We start from the raw sequence: 18,280 nt of genomic DNA on the forward strand, positions 1-18,280 counted from the left end.
TAAAAAGGTCCAAGGACACTTTGGAGCTCGAGTCATAGCGGAGATGACTTCAGGAAGGATACCAGAAGTCGCCAAGATCAAGGACTCAATAGCTACGCCGTCAATCTGAGAATCCAGAATTCTGACGGAAAAAACTGACCTTTTGAGAAAAGGTCTGGACGGTCCGGAAGATGCCATGGCAACCTAACGGACAAAAGGAGCAGGTCAGGGTACCAAGCCTGCCTGGGTTAGTCTGGAGTAAGAGAATGACCCGACGGCCCCCTTTACTGATCTTGCGCAGGACTCTGGGCAAGAGGTAGAGACGAAGCTGGGATCAAACATGAGCCAGTGTGTCTACCGCAAAACCTGAGGATTGTGGACCACGGTTGGACAGCTGAAATAGTCTGCCTCGCAGTTTTGACATCTAGGATGTGGGCTGCGGATACGGTGGACTAGGAGTCCCTTGTCCACTGAAGAATGTTGAGGCGCCAAGATTGCCAGGCGGCTGAGTGTCCCGCCCTGGAAGTCGATGTAGGAAAACGCTGTCACGTTTTCCGACTGGACTCGAATGTGCCTAGCCGCCAACAGATGGTGAAGGCGTAGAGAGCTAGAAAAAGAGCTCCGATTTCCAGCCTATTGATCCAGAGGGCTGAGCGGACAGAGTCCAAGCGCCCTGCGCTCCACGGTGGAGATATACTGCTCCCAAGGCGGAAAGACCAGCACCCTGGTGAGGATCACCCGGGACGGGGCCAGGAAGGAGCGTCCCTGAGACAGAGTGGCCGAAACCACCACTGAAAACGAGCCCCTGGTCAGTGGCAAAGCCACCACCCCGTGGAAGGAGGGAGTTCGCGTGTACAGCGGAAAACATCCAGTCTCAGAGGACGCAGGAGAAACTGGGCAAGGAATCGCTTCCATTGACGCCACCGTCTGACCAGCACCAGTATTTGGTGTCTGATAGAACGACGTTGACCGCCAGCGGAGGGACTACTGATCGACTAAGAGCAGCTTCACAAGAGGCGACAGAGTCTCGAATTGCGTCCCTGAGAACCTCTGGTTCGAAGTCAGAGTGGACTTGAACAGAATGACAAGCCACCCGAATAGGTTAGAGTGGCGAGAGTAAGCGAAGTACTCTGCTAAGAGTCTGCACTGGATGAAGCCCCGAGAAGAAGGCCGTCCAGGGCAAACGATCACTGCCAATCCCTAGGGGTGCAGGACCTTAATCACAGCAGCCCCAATGAGAATACTCGAGGGGCCGTGGCTAACCCCAAGGGAAGAGCCACGAATTGGACCACTCCGATGGCAAAACGTAGTCAACGCTGGTGTGAAACTGCGATTGACCCCTGCCGAAAAGCATCTCTGATGCCGATGGCTGCTAGGGAATCTCCTTGGGTTCTTGATTGATCCGGTGAAAAAAACACACGGAACAAGACCGAGGCTCCATGTGAAAATGCCACACCTGACCATGCTGAAAAAGCTAAAGATCTAGGTCGGAAGGCACCGCCCTCTTCGGGGACTAGAAATAGATTTAAACAAAAATCTCAGAACCGTTCCCAGTCGAGAACCGGTACAATTACTCCATTGGCCTGCAAGAAATGCCACGGCCTGTGAGAAGGCGGCGGCCTTGGAGCCGGGAGGTGACAGAAAAAAATCTGTTTGGCGGGTGGACAGAAATCCATCCTGTAGCCATGGGAGATATGATCCCGCCCCCACTGAACGGAGACGTGGTAGAACCATACGTCGCCAAGTGGAGAGAGCCTGCCACCGACCAAGGAGGTGGTTGGCGTGGCTAGATAGCTCGGAGGAAGCTGACTCCGTGGTAGCATCTCCTGCGGTCTTTTGAAGACGCAGCTTCAAGCTATTTGGTTCTATGAACCAAGGCCGAGCTAGAGGACGATCAGATGGAGGAACGCCACCAAAACCTCAACTGATTCCTGTCCTGGACAGGTTCCCTGGTTTAGGTTTGTGGCAAGGAAGAACTCTCCCCGCCAAGAGCTTCCTGAATTTCATCCAGTTGGTTCCGAAGAGACTGGTCCCACCAAAGGGGAGCCCAGCAAGAAACCCCTATAGAGGCATCTGCTTTCCATTACTGAAGCCACAGGAGCCTGCGGATAGCGAGGAAAGTAGCCAAGACCACCGCCGTGCGGTGTCCAGCATGGCAGACCTGGCATAGGATGAAAAGACTGAAGTCTGGAAGTTCAGGCAACCGTTTTGGGCATAGAGTCCCTGTGAGGGAATGCATCTCCTCCAGACAAGCAGAGAAGGTACAAAAGAACCGCACTGCCGTAAAGCTGAGGAGAACGAAGCTGCTGCCGCCCCAATACCGACTTGGCCCAAGGACAACCGGGCGGACCGCAAAACCTTAAGTGAGGAGCTATCAGCCACTGACATAACGGTCCGGGCTGAGCCACCTGAGGTGACTGAGCCCACTTCTTGACCACCATTGGTGGACAGGGGAAACACAGTCCTCAGAATCACGCTTCATGGGAAGCGACTGTCAGAGCGGACCCTGGGCTTGGTCACAGGGGCCTGAAAACTGGAGTGGTTAAGGAACACACTTTGTGTTCTCCTAGGTAAGGTAACGCCGGCGGATTGGGGTCCAGTACAAAATTAATGTACCGTGGGAGCCCTATAGAGGTGCCGTCAGCCACTGATACAACTATCCGGGCTGAAAGTCTGGACACTGGAGGGGCCACGTTTGGCGAATGAGTACACTCCTTGACCACCTCTGATGGGAGGGGGAAACAGGCCGCAGAACCCCGCTTTGGGGTCTGCAGGACAGGCTGTGAGCTTGGACGCAGCAGGCTGAAAACTGGAGTGGTTAAAGAACACACTCCTCGTCCTGTTAAAGGTATACTGATGCCTTTCTGCCAGCGGGGAATACTCCCGATACGGGCGGATGGAGGTCCAGTACAAGTATAATGGACGCAATCCAATCATTTGGCTCTGCGTCACGTACGGACGGATCAATGTACATAAAGTAGCGTCCGAGCCCCTGGTAGAGACATCCTCCTCGTCCAGTGAGTCAGCTCGTAATCGGAGCTGCGGGACGGGGAAGGACAGGGGACCCTGCGTCTCCCTGTCAGGAGGACGGGGTCTGAGCCCAGAAGGAGAGTCCTTTGTGAGCTTTATTGAGCGAGCTGAAGCAGAAAACGCCCTGAGAGGGGAGCTGCATGCTCAGCAGATGCCAGGACAGCCGACCCCTGGAAATAGGATTCCCTCAGGGGTCAGCCACCGAAACCGGAGCAGATGGAGGGGCCACTAATTAGCAATCATTCGGCTCTGCCTCCAAGCTGAGGGGCCACCATGGTTATGAGCTCGGTACAGCCGTACGAGACTACCTGCAGTGCATAATAAAAACAACCTGCAGCCCTGCTCTGTGAGACATGCTGCAGAGGTGGGGGCTCTGTCAAGACTGGCCCCCAGCATATATAAACCGATAAAACAAGCAGCTGCACAACCGGAGGTTGTGGCTGCCAATCGTTTAAACAGACATGTCTGTGCCCCCTGGTCCCTCAGCCCAGGTCCCCACTTGTCACACTGTGGAATCTCTGTGCCCATGCAGGCACAGAGAACGCTGAGAACATGGCGACCGGAGCGAGGAGAGGGGGCGGGGCCTACTCTGAGAGCGGCAAAAGGATTCTGTCAGTGAGGTAGCCAGGGGAGGGAATCTTTCCTCAATGAGGAGTGTCCCTTCGCTTGTGCTGCACAGCCGCTGGGCGGAGCTACACTGCCTCTCTGCATGACTGACATGCAGAGACAGTGGAAACCGAAACTAGGCCCCAGGCGAAGCCGGGGCCTAGAGTAAAACATGCGGCCGATGTGCAGGCACCATCGGCGCGGTTCTCCAGTGAAAACTGGAGAACCGGCCGGAAATGTTAACACCAAACATAAAACACATTCCCCCAATAAATAAACATAAAGGACCCTTGGAAAGACCACTTTCTGTGGTAATAACGTCTCATATACTTAGCTTGTGAGACGCAGGTTGCCAGGGTCCTGGGGGGTGATAGCTCCGTCCAGCAGGGTCCTGCAAAAGGGCTGCGGATGGAGACCGGTCTCCTGCAAAGCAGTGAGAACCGTGTTGGCTCCCACTTCAAGCCAGAGCCCCAGCATGGGATGGTGAAGGAGCGCGGCATGAAAGGGATACAGCCTTGAAATCAACCTTAACAGCAGCCCCGCAGTGGGGTGTGAAGGGACATGCCGGGAGTCCAGACTGGACCCGCTTTTCTTCCAAATCTTTCTCCAAAAGGAAAAATCAAAAATCAAAATCAGAGAATGCATGTGTGTGTGATCCTCCTGAAACACAAAGCATGAAAACTGGCTAGGACTGGCTAGCAGGGGGTGTATATGCTAGGAGGGAGGAGCTACACGTTTTGAGTGTAGTAACTTTGTGTGTCCTCCGGAGGCAGTAGCTATACACCCCATGGTCTGGGTCTCCCATAGGAACGATAAAGAAAAGACGGAAGTGTGAAAGCAGCCTTAGGAAAAAAAAAGAAGCAATGCGCGCACAGCATTTCGGATTTCTCAGACTTTGCTGAGGAATGACTACATGAAGTTTATGAACACAAATTCTGCATCAAAAACGCAGCAAAAAAAGCAGTGCTCACACAGGGCCTTATAGTTCCAGCAAAGTGGATGGGATCTATAGAAATCTCATGCCCACTGTGTTTTGTTTTTTTTACTGAATGTAAACTCACCCGTGGAAAAAAAATGGCAGTATCTCCTGTAGGTTACACTGAGTTATATGCAGATTTTCCCCATAAAGTAGATGCAGAAAATTCACAGGTAAAAAACACTAGTTTGCAGTGCATTTAAATAAAGCTGTTTTGTTCTGCCTTGGAAAACAGGACATACCATTAATAGACAAAAAACGCAGGGTCAAAAAAGCAATAAAAACGCATGTTAAAAAAAAAAAAAAAAAAAAAGGCAAGTAGTCTTATTTACGTAAGTGCAGACATGCTTGCCACATCAAAAACTCATCAGAAGTTCATTGTGGCAAGTTGCAACGTAGCTTAATGAGATTAACTAACCCAATAACAGCTCCACCTTATTTCTAGAGCACAGCTAAGGGGAACTGTCAAATCAAGTGGATGTACTGGTTGACCTTTGGGAAGACATATCCTTGTGCTGGTTTTGGGTACACACATTGAAAAATGGGCCTTTGTATGAAGTATTCTACTTTCTGGCCCATGAGCAAAAGTCAGTCTCGAACCTTATGGCAGATTACAAAATAATACAGTCTTTGCAGTATGAGTGGGGTTTTTTGATGTGCTGTGATAAAGGTTACCAGGGATTGCCTCAATTATTTATTTTACTCATTTAGACAGCGCTATTAAATCCACAGGGCTTTAGAGATGTGATCATCACTGCCCCCCTTCAATTGGAGAACACAATCTAAATTCCCTATCAGTATGTTTTTCGAGTGTGGAAAGGAACGAAATCCACACAAACACAGGGAGAAGAAACTCCAGGCAGATGCTTTGGTGGACCCCAGTGCTGCACAGCAACAGTGCTAACCACTGAGCCACCATGTTGCCTCATAATTAAAGGGAACCTGTCAGCAGAAATTTCGACTAAAACCTAACAGATTCCCCCTCTGCAGCTCCTGGGCTGCATTCTAGAAAGGTCCCTGTTACTACTGTGCCCCCTTTCTGACCAAAAAAAAGAGTTTATAAAGTGGTACCTTTTTGGCTTCGGATTCTCTAAATGTGTCACGGGGGCGGGCTGCCTGATGGCCGTTATTCTGCCCCCTGGTCCTGTATGCCGCCCCCATCGCCGATTTCCATACTTCTGGACGCCGCCCACTGCTCCAGCCATCCACGCGCATGCCCAGTGCCAGTCTCACGGGACTGAGCAGTGTGACCGCTGGTGACGTGTGCGCAGACAAGTGATTATGGGCGGGACTGTGACTGTTATCAGCAAGTACCCGCCCATAATCTCGTGAGCGTGCAAACCTCACCAGCGGTCACACTGAGCTCAGTGTAGATGCTAGACTGTATGGGCTGCTTCCAGGGATGACGTCCCTTTGTCACGTGATAGTATTTTGAACACGCCCCTATCACGTGACAAAGGGACGTCATCCCTGGAAGCAGCCCATACAGTCTAGCATCTACACTGAGCACAGTGTGACCGCTAGTGAGGTTTGCGCGCTCACGAGATTATGGGCGGGTACTTGCTGATAACAGTCACAGTCCCGCCCATAATCACTTGTCTGCGCACACGTCACCAGCGGTCACACTGCTCAGTCCCGTGAGACTGGCACTGGGCATGCGCGTGGATGGCTGGAGCAGTGGGCGGCGTCCAGAAGTATGGAAATCGGCGATGGGGGCGGCATACAGGACCAGGGGGCAGAATAACGGCCATCAGGCAGCCCGCCCCCGTGACACATTTAGAGAATCCGAAGCCAAAAAGGTACCACTTTATAAACTCTTTTTTTTGGTCAGAAAGGGGGCACAGTAGTAACAGGGACCTTTCTAGAATGCAGCCCAGGAGCTGCAGAGGGGGAATCTGTTAGGTTTTAGTCGAAATTTCTGCTGACAGGTTCCCTTTAATGTAGAAAGAGTGCTCTGTGTGTTAATCTCTAATGCATGAGAGGACCTGATATGAAAAATGCCTGAAATGTGAGATCTTTTCTCCTTTTATTGAATCATGGTAAACTCTTAAGGTATGTTCACATGCGGAATCTTCGTTTTACCACAAAGATGCGTTTTTGTCCCAAAAAAAAAAAAACGCACTGCGGATAAAACGCATCAAAAAACGCAATGCATTTTTGATGCGTTTTTCCCTATGCGTTTCCCAATGCAAATCTATTTACTGAAAGGGCTCAACAACGCTGAAAAATCGCAAAAACAATTGACATGCTGCATCTTGGGTGCATCTTCAAAAACGCAGCCAAGATGAAGCCAACAAAAGGACAGTGTGGACAGCAAAATCAAAATCTCAGACTTTGCTGGGAGAAAGAAAGAAATGCATGCATTTTGGTGCATCTTTGTGACCTAAGAAAAAAAATACACCAAAAATGCAGCTAGAGATGCCCTGTGTGAACTTAAGGTACCTTCACACATAGCGATGTCGTTAGCGAGATCGCTGCTGAGTCACAGATTCTGTGACGCAACAACAACCTCGCCAGCGATCTCGCTACGTTTGACACATAGCAGCGACCAGGCCTCTGCTGTGAGATCTCTGGTCTTGTTGGAATGGCCTGGACCATTTTTTGATCGTCGAGGTCCTGCTGGGCAGGTGACTCAGAGCTCAGACACGTACATCCACAACAACCACCGCGGGATCGTTATACTGGTCGCTACGGTTGCTGCATCATTGGGAAGATCTGTGTGACATCTCACCAGCGACCAAGTAGCGACTTATCAGCAATCCTTATCAGGTCGTATCGTTGTCGGGATCGCTGGAAAGTTGTTAAATGTGACGGGAGCTTTAGCCAATCTCCAGAGATACTGCAGTATTGAATTAAACCGAGTGAGGCTCAATATACATCTATGTTCACAAATTCTGTTTTCCTTTTCCATTGAAGGGAGAAAGAAATGGAATTTACACCCAAAACAATCTATTCAATAACAAAAGTAGATGTAAAATATAAAAAAAAAAAAAAAAAGTACAAAAGCACATCACAGAACTATGGTTTACAGCTCTAAAAGCTAATTTACATGTCAGAAACCAGAGAGCCCATAACGATCCTTTCACCTTCCGTTTGCATCTATAACTGATTCCATATTGGAGATAATTTCTAATGGTTTGTTCCAAGAACGAAACTGACATTAAATTCCGAAAAGCAAATGTGAACACAGTCTAATACAACCTTAGTAAATTTAACTAGTTTAACAAGTCACCCTGCAGACACGTGCTGGATGACTGTAGCCAGACCATCTAGTAAGAATTGGTTAAAAAAAAAAAAGTGATGGCTGTCAAGTAGAGCAGCCATGCAACTCCTGGCATCGTGGAAGAATGTTTTTATTCCACTCCATAAAGTGGAAAGAATGGAGAGAGGTTAGGCCCAATATCAACAGTGTGTTCCTGTGAGCTGCGCACTGTTATGTCACAGGAGGATTCCCTGTTCTTGGAGACAGCTGGAATGCAGGAGGGTTCTGGCAGCGAGCAGCCCGCACAGTCAGCTGCAGATGTTATTTTACCACCAGTCACATTTACAAGGGCTAAAAGAAGGTAGACAGAATCCACATTCAAGTCTGGGGAAGGTGAAAATAGCACCAGGGCATGTGAAGACCTGATGAGCCAGCAGAACCTGGCATCTATTCTGAAGGCAATGAACAGTTCTTCCTCAAAGATGAAGTGGACAAACTACAGTTTAAGAAAGGCTTAAAATGGATGATGAGAAAATAGTACTTGTCATCTTTATTTTCTTCATACTTTGCTGCCAACGGAGCTCTAGCACACATACACCGCCACTGCTCCAAGCAAGCAAGTTCACGGTGGGACCCTGAGGGATAAGACACTGATCACCCACCCTGCAGATTAGTAAGAACACAGTGTTTGGATTTTAATGGGATGTCTCATCAGAAAAAATTCAGGAAAGGGAAAGATGCTGGCTGGGTCTGAATTCTGATGTGACAATAAAAGGGAACATGCCACATGAAAAACTGCTATTAATCTGCAGATATGGGGTTAATCTGCAGGTTAACCCCCTTTAACCTACCAAAGCCGTAATATTACGACCCTGCAGTCAGTGCTAATCCCTACCTGCTGCTGCGGGTGGAAATACGCACACGTCAGCTGACGTGTGTCTCACAGGTACGAGTGGAATCGCTATCCACCCATACCTTTTAACCCTTTAAATGGCACTGTCAAGATGTGAAAGCGCCATGTTAACGGCGATCGCAGTAATCTCATACTCACAGGCTGCCACTGGAAGTTACATGACATGATCACGTGGATCCAATGGTTGTCATGGTAGCAACAGGGTCATGTGATGACTCCTGTAGCTCACATGACTCAGGTCCTTTAACCAGCAGCCGAGTACTGCAGGTTTCAAGAGATGATTATTTCTCCTTGCCCGAGTGGTGCTGCTCTGATCAGGAGAAATGAATGAGCGATCAGACTGTTGATCCTTATAGCTCCCAAGGGGGACTAGTAAAATAAAAAAAACAAAAAGTTTAAAAAAGTTTTGAAAAATTAAAAAACCTAAAAAGTTCAAATCACCACCCATCCGCCCCATTGAAAATTAAAGGATAAAAATAACATTAAAAATACACATTTGGTATTGACGCGTTCAGAAATGCCCTATCCAAACATATCAATTAAACTGATCAGTAAAACGCGTAGCGGCAAAAAAAATTTCAAACGACAAAATTAAGTTTTTTCGTCGCCACAAGTTTTGCGCGAAATGCAATAACAGGCGATGAAAAAAATTATACCATTAAAAATGTCAGCCCGAGACACAAAAAAATAAGCCATCATTGAGCTTTAGATCTCGAAAAATGAGAACGCGAAGGATCGCGTAAAATGGCGCAAAACGTACGCCACTTTTTTGGACAAACTTATGTTTTTAGCACCTTAGATAAAAGCAAACCTATTCATGTTTGGTGTCTACGAACTCGCACAGACCTCAGGCAACACACTGCCGCATCCGTTTTACCATATAGTGACAACAGTAAATAAAATATCTCAAAAACAATAGTGCAATTGCACTTTTTTTATTTTTTTTTAAATGTTTCCATATTTGGAATTTTTTGCCTTTTTCAGTACACTATGGTAAAATTCATGGTTTCATTTAAAAGTACAGCTCGTTGCGCAAAAAACGAGCCCTCATGACCAGATTGACTGAAAAATAAAAAAGTTACAGCTCTCGGAAGGAAAACAAAGAAAAAAAAAAAAAAAAGGAAAGCGCAAAATCATGCAGTCGTGAAGGGATTAATAGTGTTTGGAACCTGTCCAATACAGGCACTTTGAACCCCGCTGCCAGGAGGAACAGAATTTAAATTAATACCCCTTGCAGTGTTCGTGTTTCAGTCAATGAGGTCAGTCACGAGTTCAGTCACTGCTCTGTTGAGTGCAGTGACAGCTGTAACCACGCCCCTTGCACTGACTGACAGCCACTCTGCATTAAAGCCAGCTGTCAGTTAGTGCGCTGGATTGTTTAAAGCTGCCACTCTCAATACAGACTGCTGACTGAACCCACGCCGCTCAAGTGTCTGAATCCGGAACGCTGCTGGGGAAAATAAATTTCTTTTCCCCCTGCCAGCAAACTTCACAGTGCTGGTGCCAGTAAGGTTCCAAATGCTATTAAAAGGGTTAGACACTACTTGGACAACCCCTTCTTATTCCAATGTGCAATGTGATAAAATTAAAAAAAGCTCTGCTTTGGCGGTGGAGCGGTTCCAACTCATGTTCATGGATGCCATGTGATATTGTTATGACACATGACCCCTGGGAGCAATCAGCGCTGGCTTCCTTATTCCCTCCTTCTGACATTTTAGTAATTAACAGGAAGTGAGAGCTGCGTCTGCCACTCACAGCCGGTTGATTAAGTTTGTGTTTGAAGGCGGAGAGAAGGAAGCCATAATGTCACGTGTGGCCCAGGAACATGAGTTCTGACATCGCTGGAACCGTGCCGGCATCTGTGGGGAGTATAGACGTTATTTTTAAAGGGAACCAATCACCAGGATTGTTGTATATAAGCTAAAGCCAGTGCTATACTGGCACGATCAGGCTGAGTCTGTACATACCTGTAGTGGTCAGCTCAGAAGTTTAGGTTTTGAAATCCAAGAAAGTTTATAAAATCATCAGCTTCTTGAGTGACAGCAGCTGAAGATCAGATAATATCTGGGGGGGGGGGGTATTCATAGTTATCCCCTGTTAGAATTAGCATAAGTATTATACAACTGATTTACTTTTTCACTAGCAGGACCTGCGTGAGGTCATATCGACGTGACCACAAGGGGCGGCGCCTCAGCCAACAAATGTTGCGTCCTGGTATCAGTTTGTTGGCTGAGGCCCCAATGGTATACTTGTGAGAATTCTAACAGAGGGAGGGGATAACTACTCTTTTTCCCCGAAAAGAAGACACTGTCGTCTTTTTTTTGCCCTGAAAAAAGCACTAAGTCTTATTTTCAGGGGATGTCTTATTCTCAAAGAGACATGGTTGGGGGCAAGTTTACCCCCCCCCCTCCTTCCCAGGATCGCCAGTTACCAGCCCCGGGCATCTGTGTGGCTCCTTGATTTTCCTGTGATCTCCCAGCAGGTGTGCTCCACGCCGTCCTCCCCTGCATCTGGCTGCCACTCGCATAGATCACATCACACGCCACATTATTCCTCCCTGTGATCTCCCAGCAGCTGTTCTCCCCTGCGTCTGGCCGACACTCACACAACAGAACACAGTCACACATCCGATCGCATATATAATATATATATTATATATATATATATACACATACACACACACACACACACACACACACACACTCAACATCTGGAGATACCACGTGCTTCCGGCCATGTGATCCTCCGGCAGGTCCTGGAAGATCACTGCACAGCGTTGCAGGTCCTTATGCTCCCGAGAAGCAAGCGATATGCAATGTGGGTGTGTGTTCTGAAGTGTCTCCTGCCGCAGGTCCTTGATGCGCTCACCTGCTCCTGGTTTGCATCTGGTGAATATGATCGCGGGGTCTTCTATCTTCTGTCCTTTGGGGTGTTCGCTGTCAATAATGAAGTGTCCTGCAGTGTAACTTTTTTACCGCTGCACGGACACTTCATTATTGACCGCAGCTAGGTCTTATTTTCAGGGGATGTCTTATATTTAAGCATCCCTGAAAACTAGTTAGGTCTTATTTTTGGGGGAGGTCTTATTTTTGGGGAAACACGGTTTTTATCACAGGAAATGCTCGCGTCAGTACCGGGAGAGCCCTATGACGCGGTCTCTGGCCGGAGTCCCGCCTCGCGCGCGACCAATGGCTGACAAGCCGGTCACGGAAGCGGCGTATTTAAACACATGCCAGCCTTACTCACATCACTCCACGGCCCCCCGAAGATGATAACAAAACGTGCGCGTCGGGGCACGTTTTTCTCGGCTTCCACGGTAACCACTATGGGTGAGTTTAAGATGGGAGGCTTTTAACGCCCTTTATTACTACTTACTCCTCATCTGTCTGTTTATGAAATGGTCTGGGATCTGGCCCCTTTGTGCACTGGGAACTATTCATTGAACTTGCCTGACATGTGGGACACACATTGTAGTGTCCCCCATAAAACTCTTGTATGCTTGTATGTTATTTAAAGTGGGGCAAGTTTGTAGTTGTTGCCTTAGTGCATAGAGGAGTCATCATGAGACATATTTATACACTACTCCCTATATGGTACGTGGATCCGTGTTTTACATCAGTGACATAACTTTAGCCTGATCAGTGTTCTTTATAAATTCTTTTGATGATGTCTCTGTACTGTCACTTCTTTTGCTGTATATTATATTTAAATAAAAAAATTGTCATATTTTTGCAAAAGAAGTTGTACTGGCTGTATTATTGATTTTGTGGTCCTATGTGTGACCCATGACTACTTTGCCCCTCTTTCTCTTGGTCTGCGCTTATGTATCTTGGGTGTAGTCATTACAGCATGTTATATTTGGTCGTACATCTTGCCCTTTTTCGTTTGATTGATACCCGTTTTTATCTGATGCTCAGCTGCTGTCACTCCAGAAGCTGGTGATTTTATAAACTTCACTTTCTGGGATTTCAAAACCTAAAACATCCGAGCTGACCACTACAGGTATGTACAGAGTCAGCCTCAGGACGCTTTTCCATCTGCGATTTTCTGGTGCGAGTGTGATCCGATGCAAAATCGGATTGCACTCGCACCAGTGTTAAACTATGTGACCATGCCATCCTGGGCGTTTTACTCAGTGAAATCACAGCATGCTGCGATTGTCAGCGAGACTCAGCTCTCACACCCCAATGCAGCCCTATGAGAGCAAGAAAAATATCGCAATACGGATGCCATAAGCATGTCACACGGATCCTTGGCATGAAAATCTACAAACTCGCATGTCATACGAATGCTAGGTGAGAAAAAAAAAAAACACAGACCATACGCATGACACTCACCCCACTTTCTGGGCGAGTGTCGCAGATGGAAAAAAGCCCTCATAGTGCCAGTATAGCACTGGCTTTAGGTTATATATGAAAATTCTGGTCATTGGTTCCCTTTAAGGGAGCGCACAGGAGGAATGCGAAGGGGGTTGACTAAGTAGGGGACAAACCCATTAACCTGGGAATTAAACACATTTGTGCATGTTAACAGCGTTTTTTTAATGTGACAGGCTCCCCTTAACATTGAGCAGAATAGTATAGCGCTGCCCTATGTAGAGCAGTAAAGTCCGCCAAACACAGAAGGATGTCATCAATGGATGCCAAGCGCTCCAGTCTTGTCTATGAGAGCAGTCAGACATGTCTGGCAAAGGTTTATTTTTAGAGAAAATGTGATCATAAGTCGATACATATTTAGGCTCTGTGCCCACGTAGCGTATGTTCATGCAGTTATGCTGCGTTCTGCACCGCAGCGTAACTACATGTGACCTGCGTCCCCAGCACAATCTATGAAGATTGTGCCTAATCCATGCCCACGTGGCATATTAGAACGCAGTGCTTTGGCTGCTGCCGAAGCGCTGCGTTCTAAAAAGCAACATGTCACTTCTTTCATGCGCTTTGGATGCAGGTCCCGCTCTGTCTATGGGAGGGGCTGCATCCAGAGCGCATGAAATCGGCTTTTCATTACGGACTGTTTCTGTAGCGATTTGAAGCGCACGTGTGCTGTTCAAATCGCTGCAGAAATTTCCACAGGGACAGAACGCTACGTGCGCACATAGCCTTAGACGTCTAAGGATGATCACACACTTAGCCGGTTCTTTGGATACTTACTATTTTTCGTTAATGAAGTCAAATAATCCAGACCACCAAGAAGTCGGACCGCCCGTCACCAGTATTCGAGCCACAACCCCACTTTCCATCTACTGCTGTGTGTCACCAATGATGACAGCGAGCAGAGTACAGCAGGGATCATCACTGGTGACGGTGCATTAGAAATCCTTGTGTACAGGCCTGTATATAACACTGCCCAATATACAGGCAAAAAAACAAACGAGATGGCATCCCCCACTGCATTTATACTTCTGGGAGCCAATCAATGCAGGTCATGGGGCACCAAAATACAATGTTATTACTGGTTTAATAAGGCTTTATTTACATGCCAACAAATTTTTTCCACTGATATATATAAAAAAAAAAAAAAAAAAAAAAAAAACAACACTAGAGATGTGTCTTATTCTGCAGTTTTGTGCACTGACATTGCCCATTACGTTAGTAAAAAGAAAAACAAAAAAAAACGCATCAACTATGCTCATGTGCATCTGATTTTCAATGTCTGTCAGTAGTTACCCGGGCCACCTTATGGCTTCTCCCGCCCAGGGCTACTTCGCTCAGCACGGCTCCTCCCGCTCTTGCCCCCCTTTGCCTCAAATTTTCAGTTAAAAGAAAAAAGTTTTGATACCATGTTAGCCAGCTGAGAAATGATTGACTGCTCTCTGTGAGAGAGAAAAAATTATAATCTAAGGCTATGTGCGCACGTTGCGTACTGTCCCTACAGAAATTTCTGCAGCGATTTGAACAGCACACGTGCGCTTCAAATCGCTGCAGAAACAGTCCGTAATGAAAAAAAAAAGCCAATTCCATGCGCTCTGACTGCAGCCCCTCCCATAGACAGAGCGGGACCTGCAGGCAAAGCGCAGGAAAGTAGTGACATGTCACTTCTTAGAACGTGCGCTTCAGGCAGAAGCCAAAGCGCTGCGCTCTAATACGCCACGTGCGCACGTCTCATGTATAATCTTCATAGATTATGCAGGGGACGCAGGACACATGCAGTTACGCTGCGGTGCAGATCACAGCGTAACTGCATGTAAATACGCAACGTGCGCACATAGCCTTATAGTTGTGATTACAAGGTCTCAAAACTACAAGATAATATTGTTTCTCTCACTGAGAGCAGTCAACCCCTTTACCACAGCACAGCTTCACCCACCCGTGCGTGGCCCCCTTTACCACAGCACGGCTTCTCCCACCCGTGGCCCCCTTTACCACAGCACGGCTTCTCCCACCCGTGGCCCCCTTTACCACAGCACGGCTTCTCCCACCCGTGGCCCCCTTTACCACAGCACGGCTTCTCCCACCCGTGGCCCCCTTTACCACAGCACGGCTTCTCCCACCCGTGGCCCCCTTTACCACAGCACAGCTTCTCCCACCCGTGGCCCCCTTTACCACAGCACGGCTTCTCCCACCTATTGCACCTTTACCTCAGCACTAGTGATGTGTTGGTCGCGAACGATCCGACACAAAAATCCGGCTCCCTGCTGTGACAGACAGGAGCCGGATCCCCAGTGAGAGCCACTAAATTCTCTAAACGGCTTTTTTTGCCACTGAAACCCCACCCACCCACGGCTAAACCCCGCCCTCAACAATCTAATTGGACCCTTGTAAGTGGGTGGGGTTTAGCCGCGGGTGGGCGGGGTTTCATTGGCTTTACTATAATCTTAAAAATGTGTTCACCTGGGGTGAACACATTTATTAGGTAGCCAATAACAATCCGAATGAGTCGCCTCTTTTTGATGAGCAGAGCCATGGGAACCGGACCACCAAAAAGAGCCGAACTGCCCATCACTACTCAGCACGGCCTCTCCCGCCCGTGGTCCCCCTTTACCCCGGCACGGCCTCTCCCGCCCGTGGTCCCCCTTTACCCCGGCACGGCCTCTCCCGCCCGTGGTCCCCCTTTACCCCGGCACGGCCTCTCCCGCCCGTGGTCCCCCTTTACCCCGGCACGGCCTCTCCCGCCCGTGGTCCCCCTTTACCCCGGCACGGCCTCTCCCGCCCGTGGTCCCCCTTTACCCCGGCACGGCCTCTCCCGCCCGTGGTCCCCCTTTACCCCGGCACGGCCTCTCCCGCCCGTGGTCCCCCTTTACCCCGGCACGGCCTCTCCCGCCCGTGGTCCCCCTTTACCCCGGCACGGCCTCTCCCGCCCGTGGTCCCCCTTTACCCCGGCACGGCCTCTCCCGCCCGTGGCCCCCCTTTACCTCGGCACCGCTTCTCCCGCCCGTGGCCCCCCTTTACCTCGGCACGGCCTCTCCCGCTCGTGTCCCCCTTTACCTCGGCACGGCCTCTCCCGCCCGTGGTCCCCCTTTACCTCGGCACGGCCTCTCCCGCCCGTGGTCCCCCTTTACCTCGGCACGGCCTCTCCCGCCCGTGGTCCCCCTTTACCTCGGCACGGCCTCTCCCGCCCGTGGTCCCCCTTTACCTCGGCACGGCCTCTCCCGCCCGTGGTCCCCCTTTACCTCGGCACGGCCTCTCCCGCCCGTGGTCCCCCTTTACCTCGGCACGGCCTCTCCCGCCCGTGGTCCCCCTTTACCTCGGCACGGCCTCTCCCGCCCGTGGCCCCCTTTACCTCGGCACGGCCTCTCCCGCCCGTGGCCCCCTTTACCTCGGCACCGCTTCTCCCGCCCGTGGCCCCCCTTTACCTCGGCACGGCCTCTCCCGCTCGTGTCCCCCTTTACCTCGGCACGGCCTCTCCCGCCCGTGGTCCCCCTTTACCTCGGCACGGCCTCTCCCGCCCGTGGTCCCCCTTTACCTCGGCACGGCCTCTCCCGCCCGTGGTCCCCCTTTACCCCGGCACGGCCTCTCCCGCCCGTGGTCCCCCTTTACCCCGGCACGGCCTCTCCCGCCCGTGGCCCCCCTTTACCTCGGCACCGCTTCTCCCGCCCGTGGCCCCCCTTTACCTCGGCACGGCCTCTCCCGCTCGTGTCCCCCTTTACCTCGGCACGGCCTCTCCCGCCCGTGGTCCCCCTTTACCTCGGCACGGCCTCTCCCGCCCGTGGTCCCCCTTTACCTCGGCACGGCCTCTCCCGCCCGTGGTCCCCCTTTACCTCGGCACGGCCTCTCCCGCCCGTGGTCCCCCTTTACCTCGGCACGGCCTCTCCCGCCCGTGGTCCCCCTTTACCTCGGCACGGCCTCTCCCGCCCGTGGTCCCCCTTTACCTCGGCACGGCCTCTCCCGCCCGTGGTCCCCCTTTACCTCGGCACGGCCTCTCCCGCCCGTGGTCCCCCTTTACCTCGGCACGGCCTCTCCCGCCCGTGGCCCCCTTTACCTCGGCACCGCTTCTCCCGCCCGTGGCCCCCTTTACCTCGGCACCGCTTCTCCCGCCCGTGGCCCCCCTTTACTTCGGCACGGCCTCTCCCGCCCGTGGCCCCCTTTACCTCGGCACCGCTTCTCCCGCCCGTGGAGCGCTCACCTCAGCACCGCTACTTCGGCCCATGGCCTCCCGCAGCCGCTCCAGGCGCTCCCGCAGAGTGACCCGCTGGTGGAAGGAGAAGGCCGGGTGCAGGGCCGCCATGGTGAGCAGCAGCTCGTCCTCCTCGTCCTGCTCCCAGCCCCCCAGCTCGGGCTCCATGGCCGGCAGCAGCAGGCGGTACAGGCGGCCGGCCACATCCCGGTTCTCGGAGCTGAGTAGCGCCAGATAGACGATGAGGCGGGAGCGAGTGACGGGGTCCCCGAGGTCGCCCAGGAGCGGGCCGGCCAGGCTGTTGGCTCTGCTCTCGTAGTCCCGCAGGTAGTGGCAGTCCTTGCGGGCCAGGTCCTCCAGGCAGGAGCCCACGAAGCGCAGCTCCAGCGGGTTACACAGGTCCAGCAGCCCGCAAGCGAACTCCAGCCTGTGCGCCGGGCCCAGCGTCCGCACGAACCAATCGTACACCGCCTCCCGCCGGAGGGCGCCGGGCCCGGGGACCCCACTGCTGGCGGGGCGGTCCCGGAGGGAACACATCCCGAGCCGCGCTGCCGCGTCCTCCTCCGCCGCCCGGTGCCTACTCTTCCTCTGCGGCAGCTTCATCCTCAGCATTATCAGCACAGATGCTGACACAGGGCCGGTGCCATGGCCGCCCCCACCGGGCTGTACCGCAGACAGGGGGCGCCGTACCAGAGACCGGGCGCGGGGCGTGTGAGGGCGGAGCAGGGAGCCACTTCCAGAACGCTCGTGCTCTTTCCCCGGGTTCCACAGTCTGAGCCGTGACGCGTTCCGTCCTGCACCCTGATTGGCTGCCCGCGGGATCCCCCGCCGCCCTTCCCCTCTCGGCGGCGTGATACTGTACGTCACGTATTGCGATAAGGAGCGCTCCCCTCGCGACTGGCATTGCTCCTTACTGCCAAGTCATCGTGCCATAGCGGTATGGAGGATGCCAGGCTGGCACAGACTGGGGCACTAAGGGCTCGTGCATTCACCCCGACCAATGCGGTTCTATGGGGCAGCC

At 51.3% G+C, this 18,280-nt stretch overlaps 1 protein-coding gene across 4 annotated transcripts in view; it reads right to left on the minus strand.

Annotated features, from left to right (window-relative positions):
• Window positions 1-18,019, minus strand: part of ZCCHC2 (zinc finger CCHC-type containing 2) — a 118,613-nt gene extending 100,594 nt beyond the window's left edge. For all 4 annotated transcript variants that reach the window (XM_075314837.1, XM_075314838.1, XM_075314839.1 and 1 more), the window contains exon 1: window positions 17,269-18,019. In XM_075314837.1, coding sequence (XP_075170952.1) covers window positions 17,269-17,871 — 603 coding nt within the window. In that variant the 5' untranslated portion in view covers window positions 17,872-18,019. The remainder of the gene's footprint in view (window positions 1-17,268) is intronic.
• Window positions 18,020-18,280: the final 261 nt, after the last annotated feature.

This window comes from Anomaloglossus baeobatrachus, chromosome 6 (assembly GCF_048569485.1).
Source record: "Anomaloglossus baeobatrachus isolate aAnoBae1 chromosome 6, aAnoBae1.hap1, whole genome shotgun sequence".
Lineage (NCBI taxonomy): Eukaryota > Metazoa > Chordata > Amphibia > Anura > Aromobatidae > Anomaloglossus > Anomaloglossus baeobatrachus.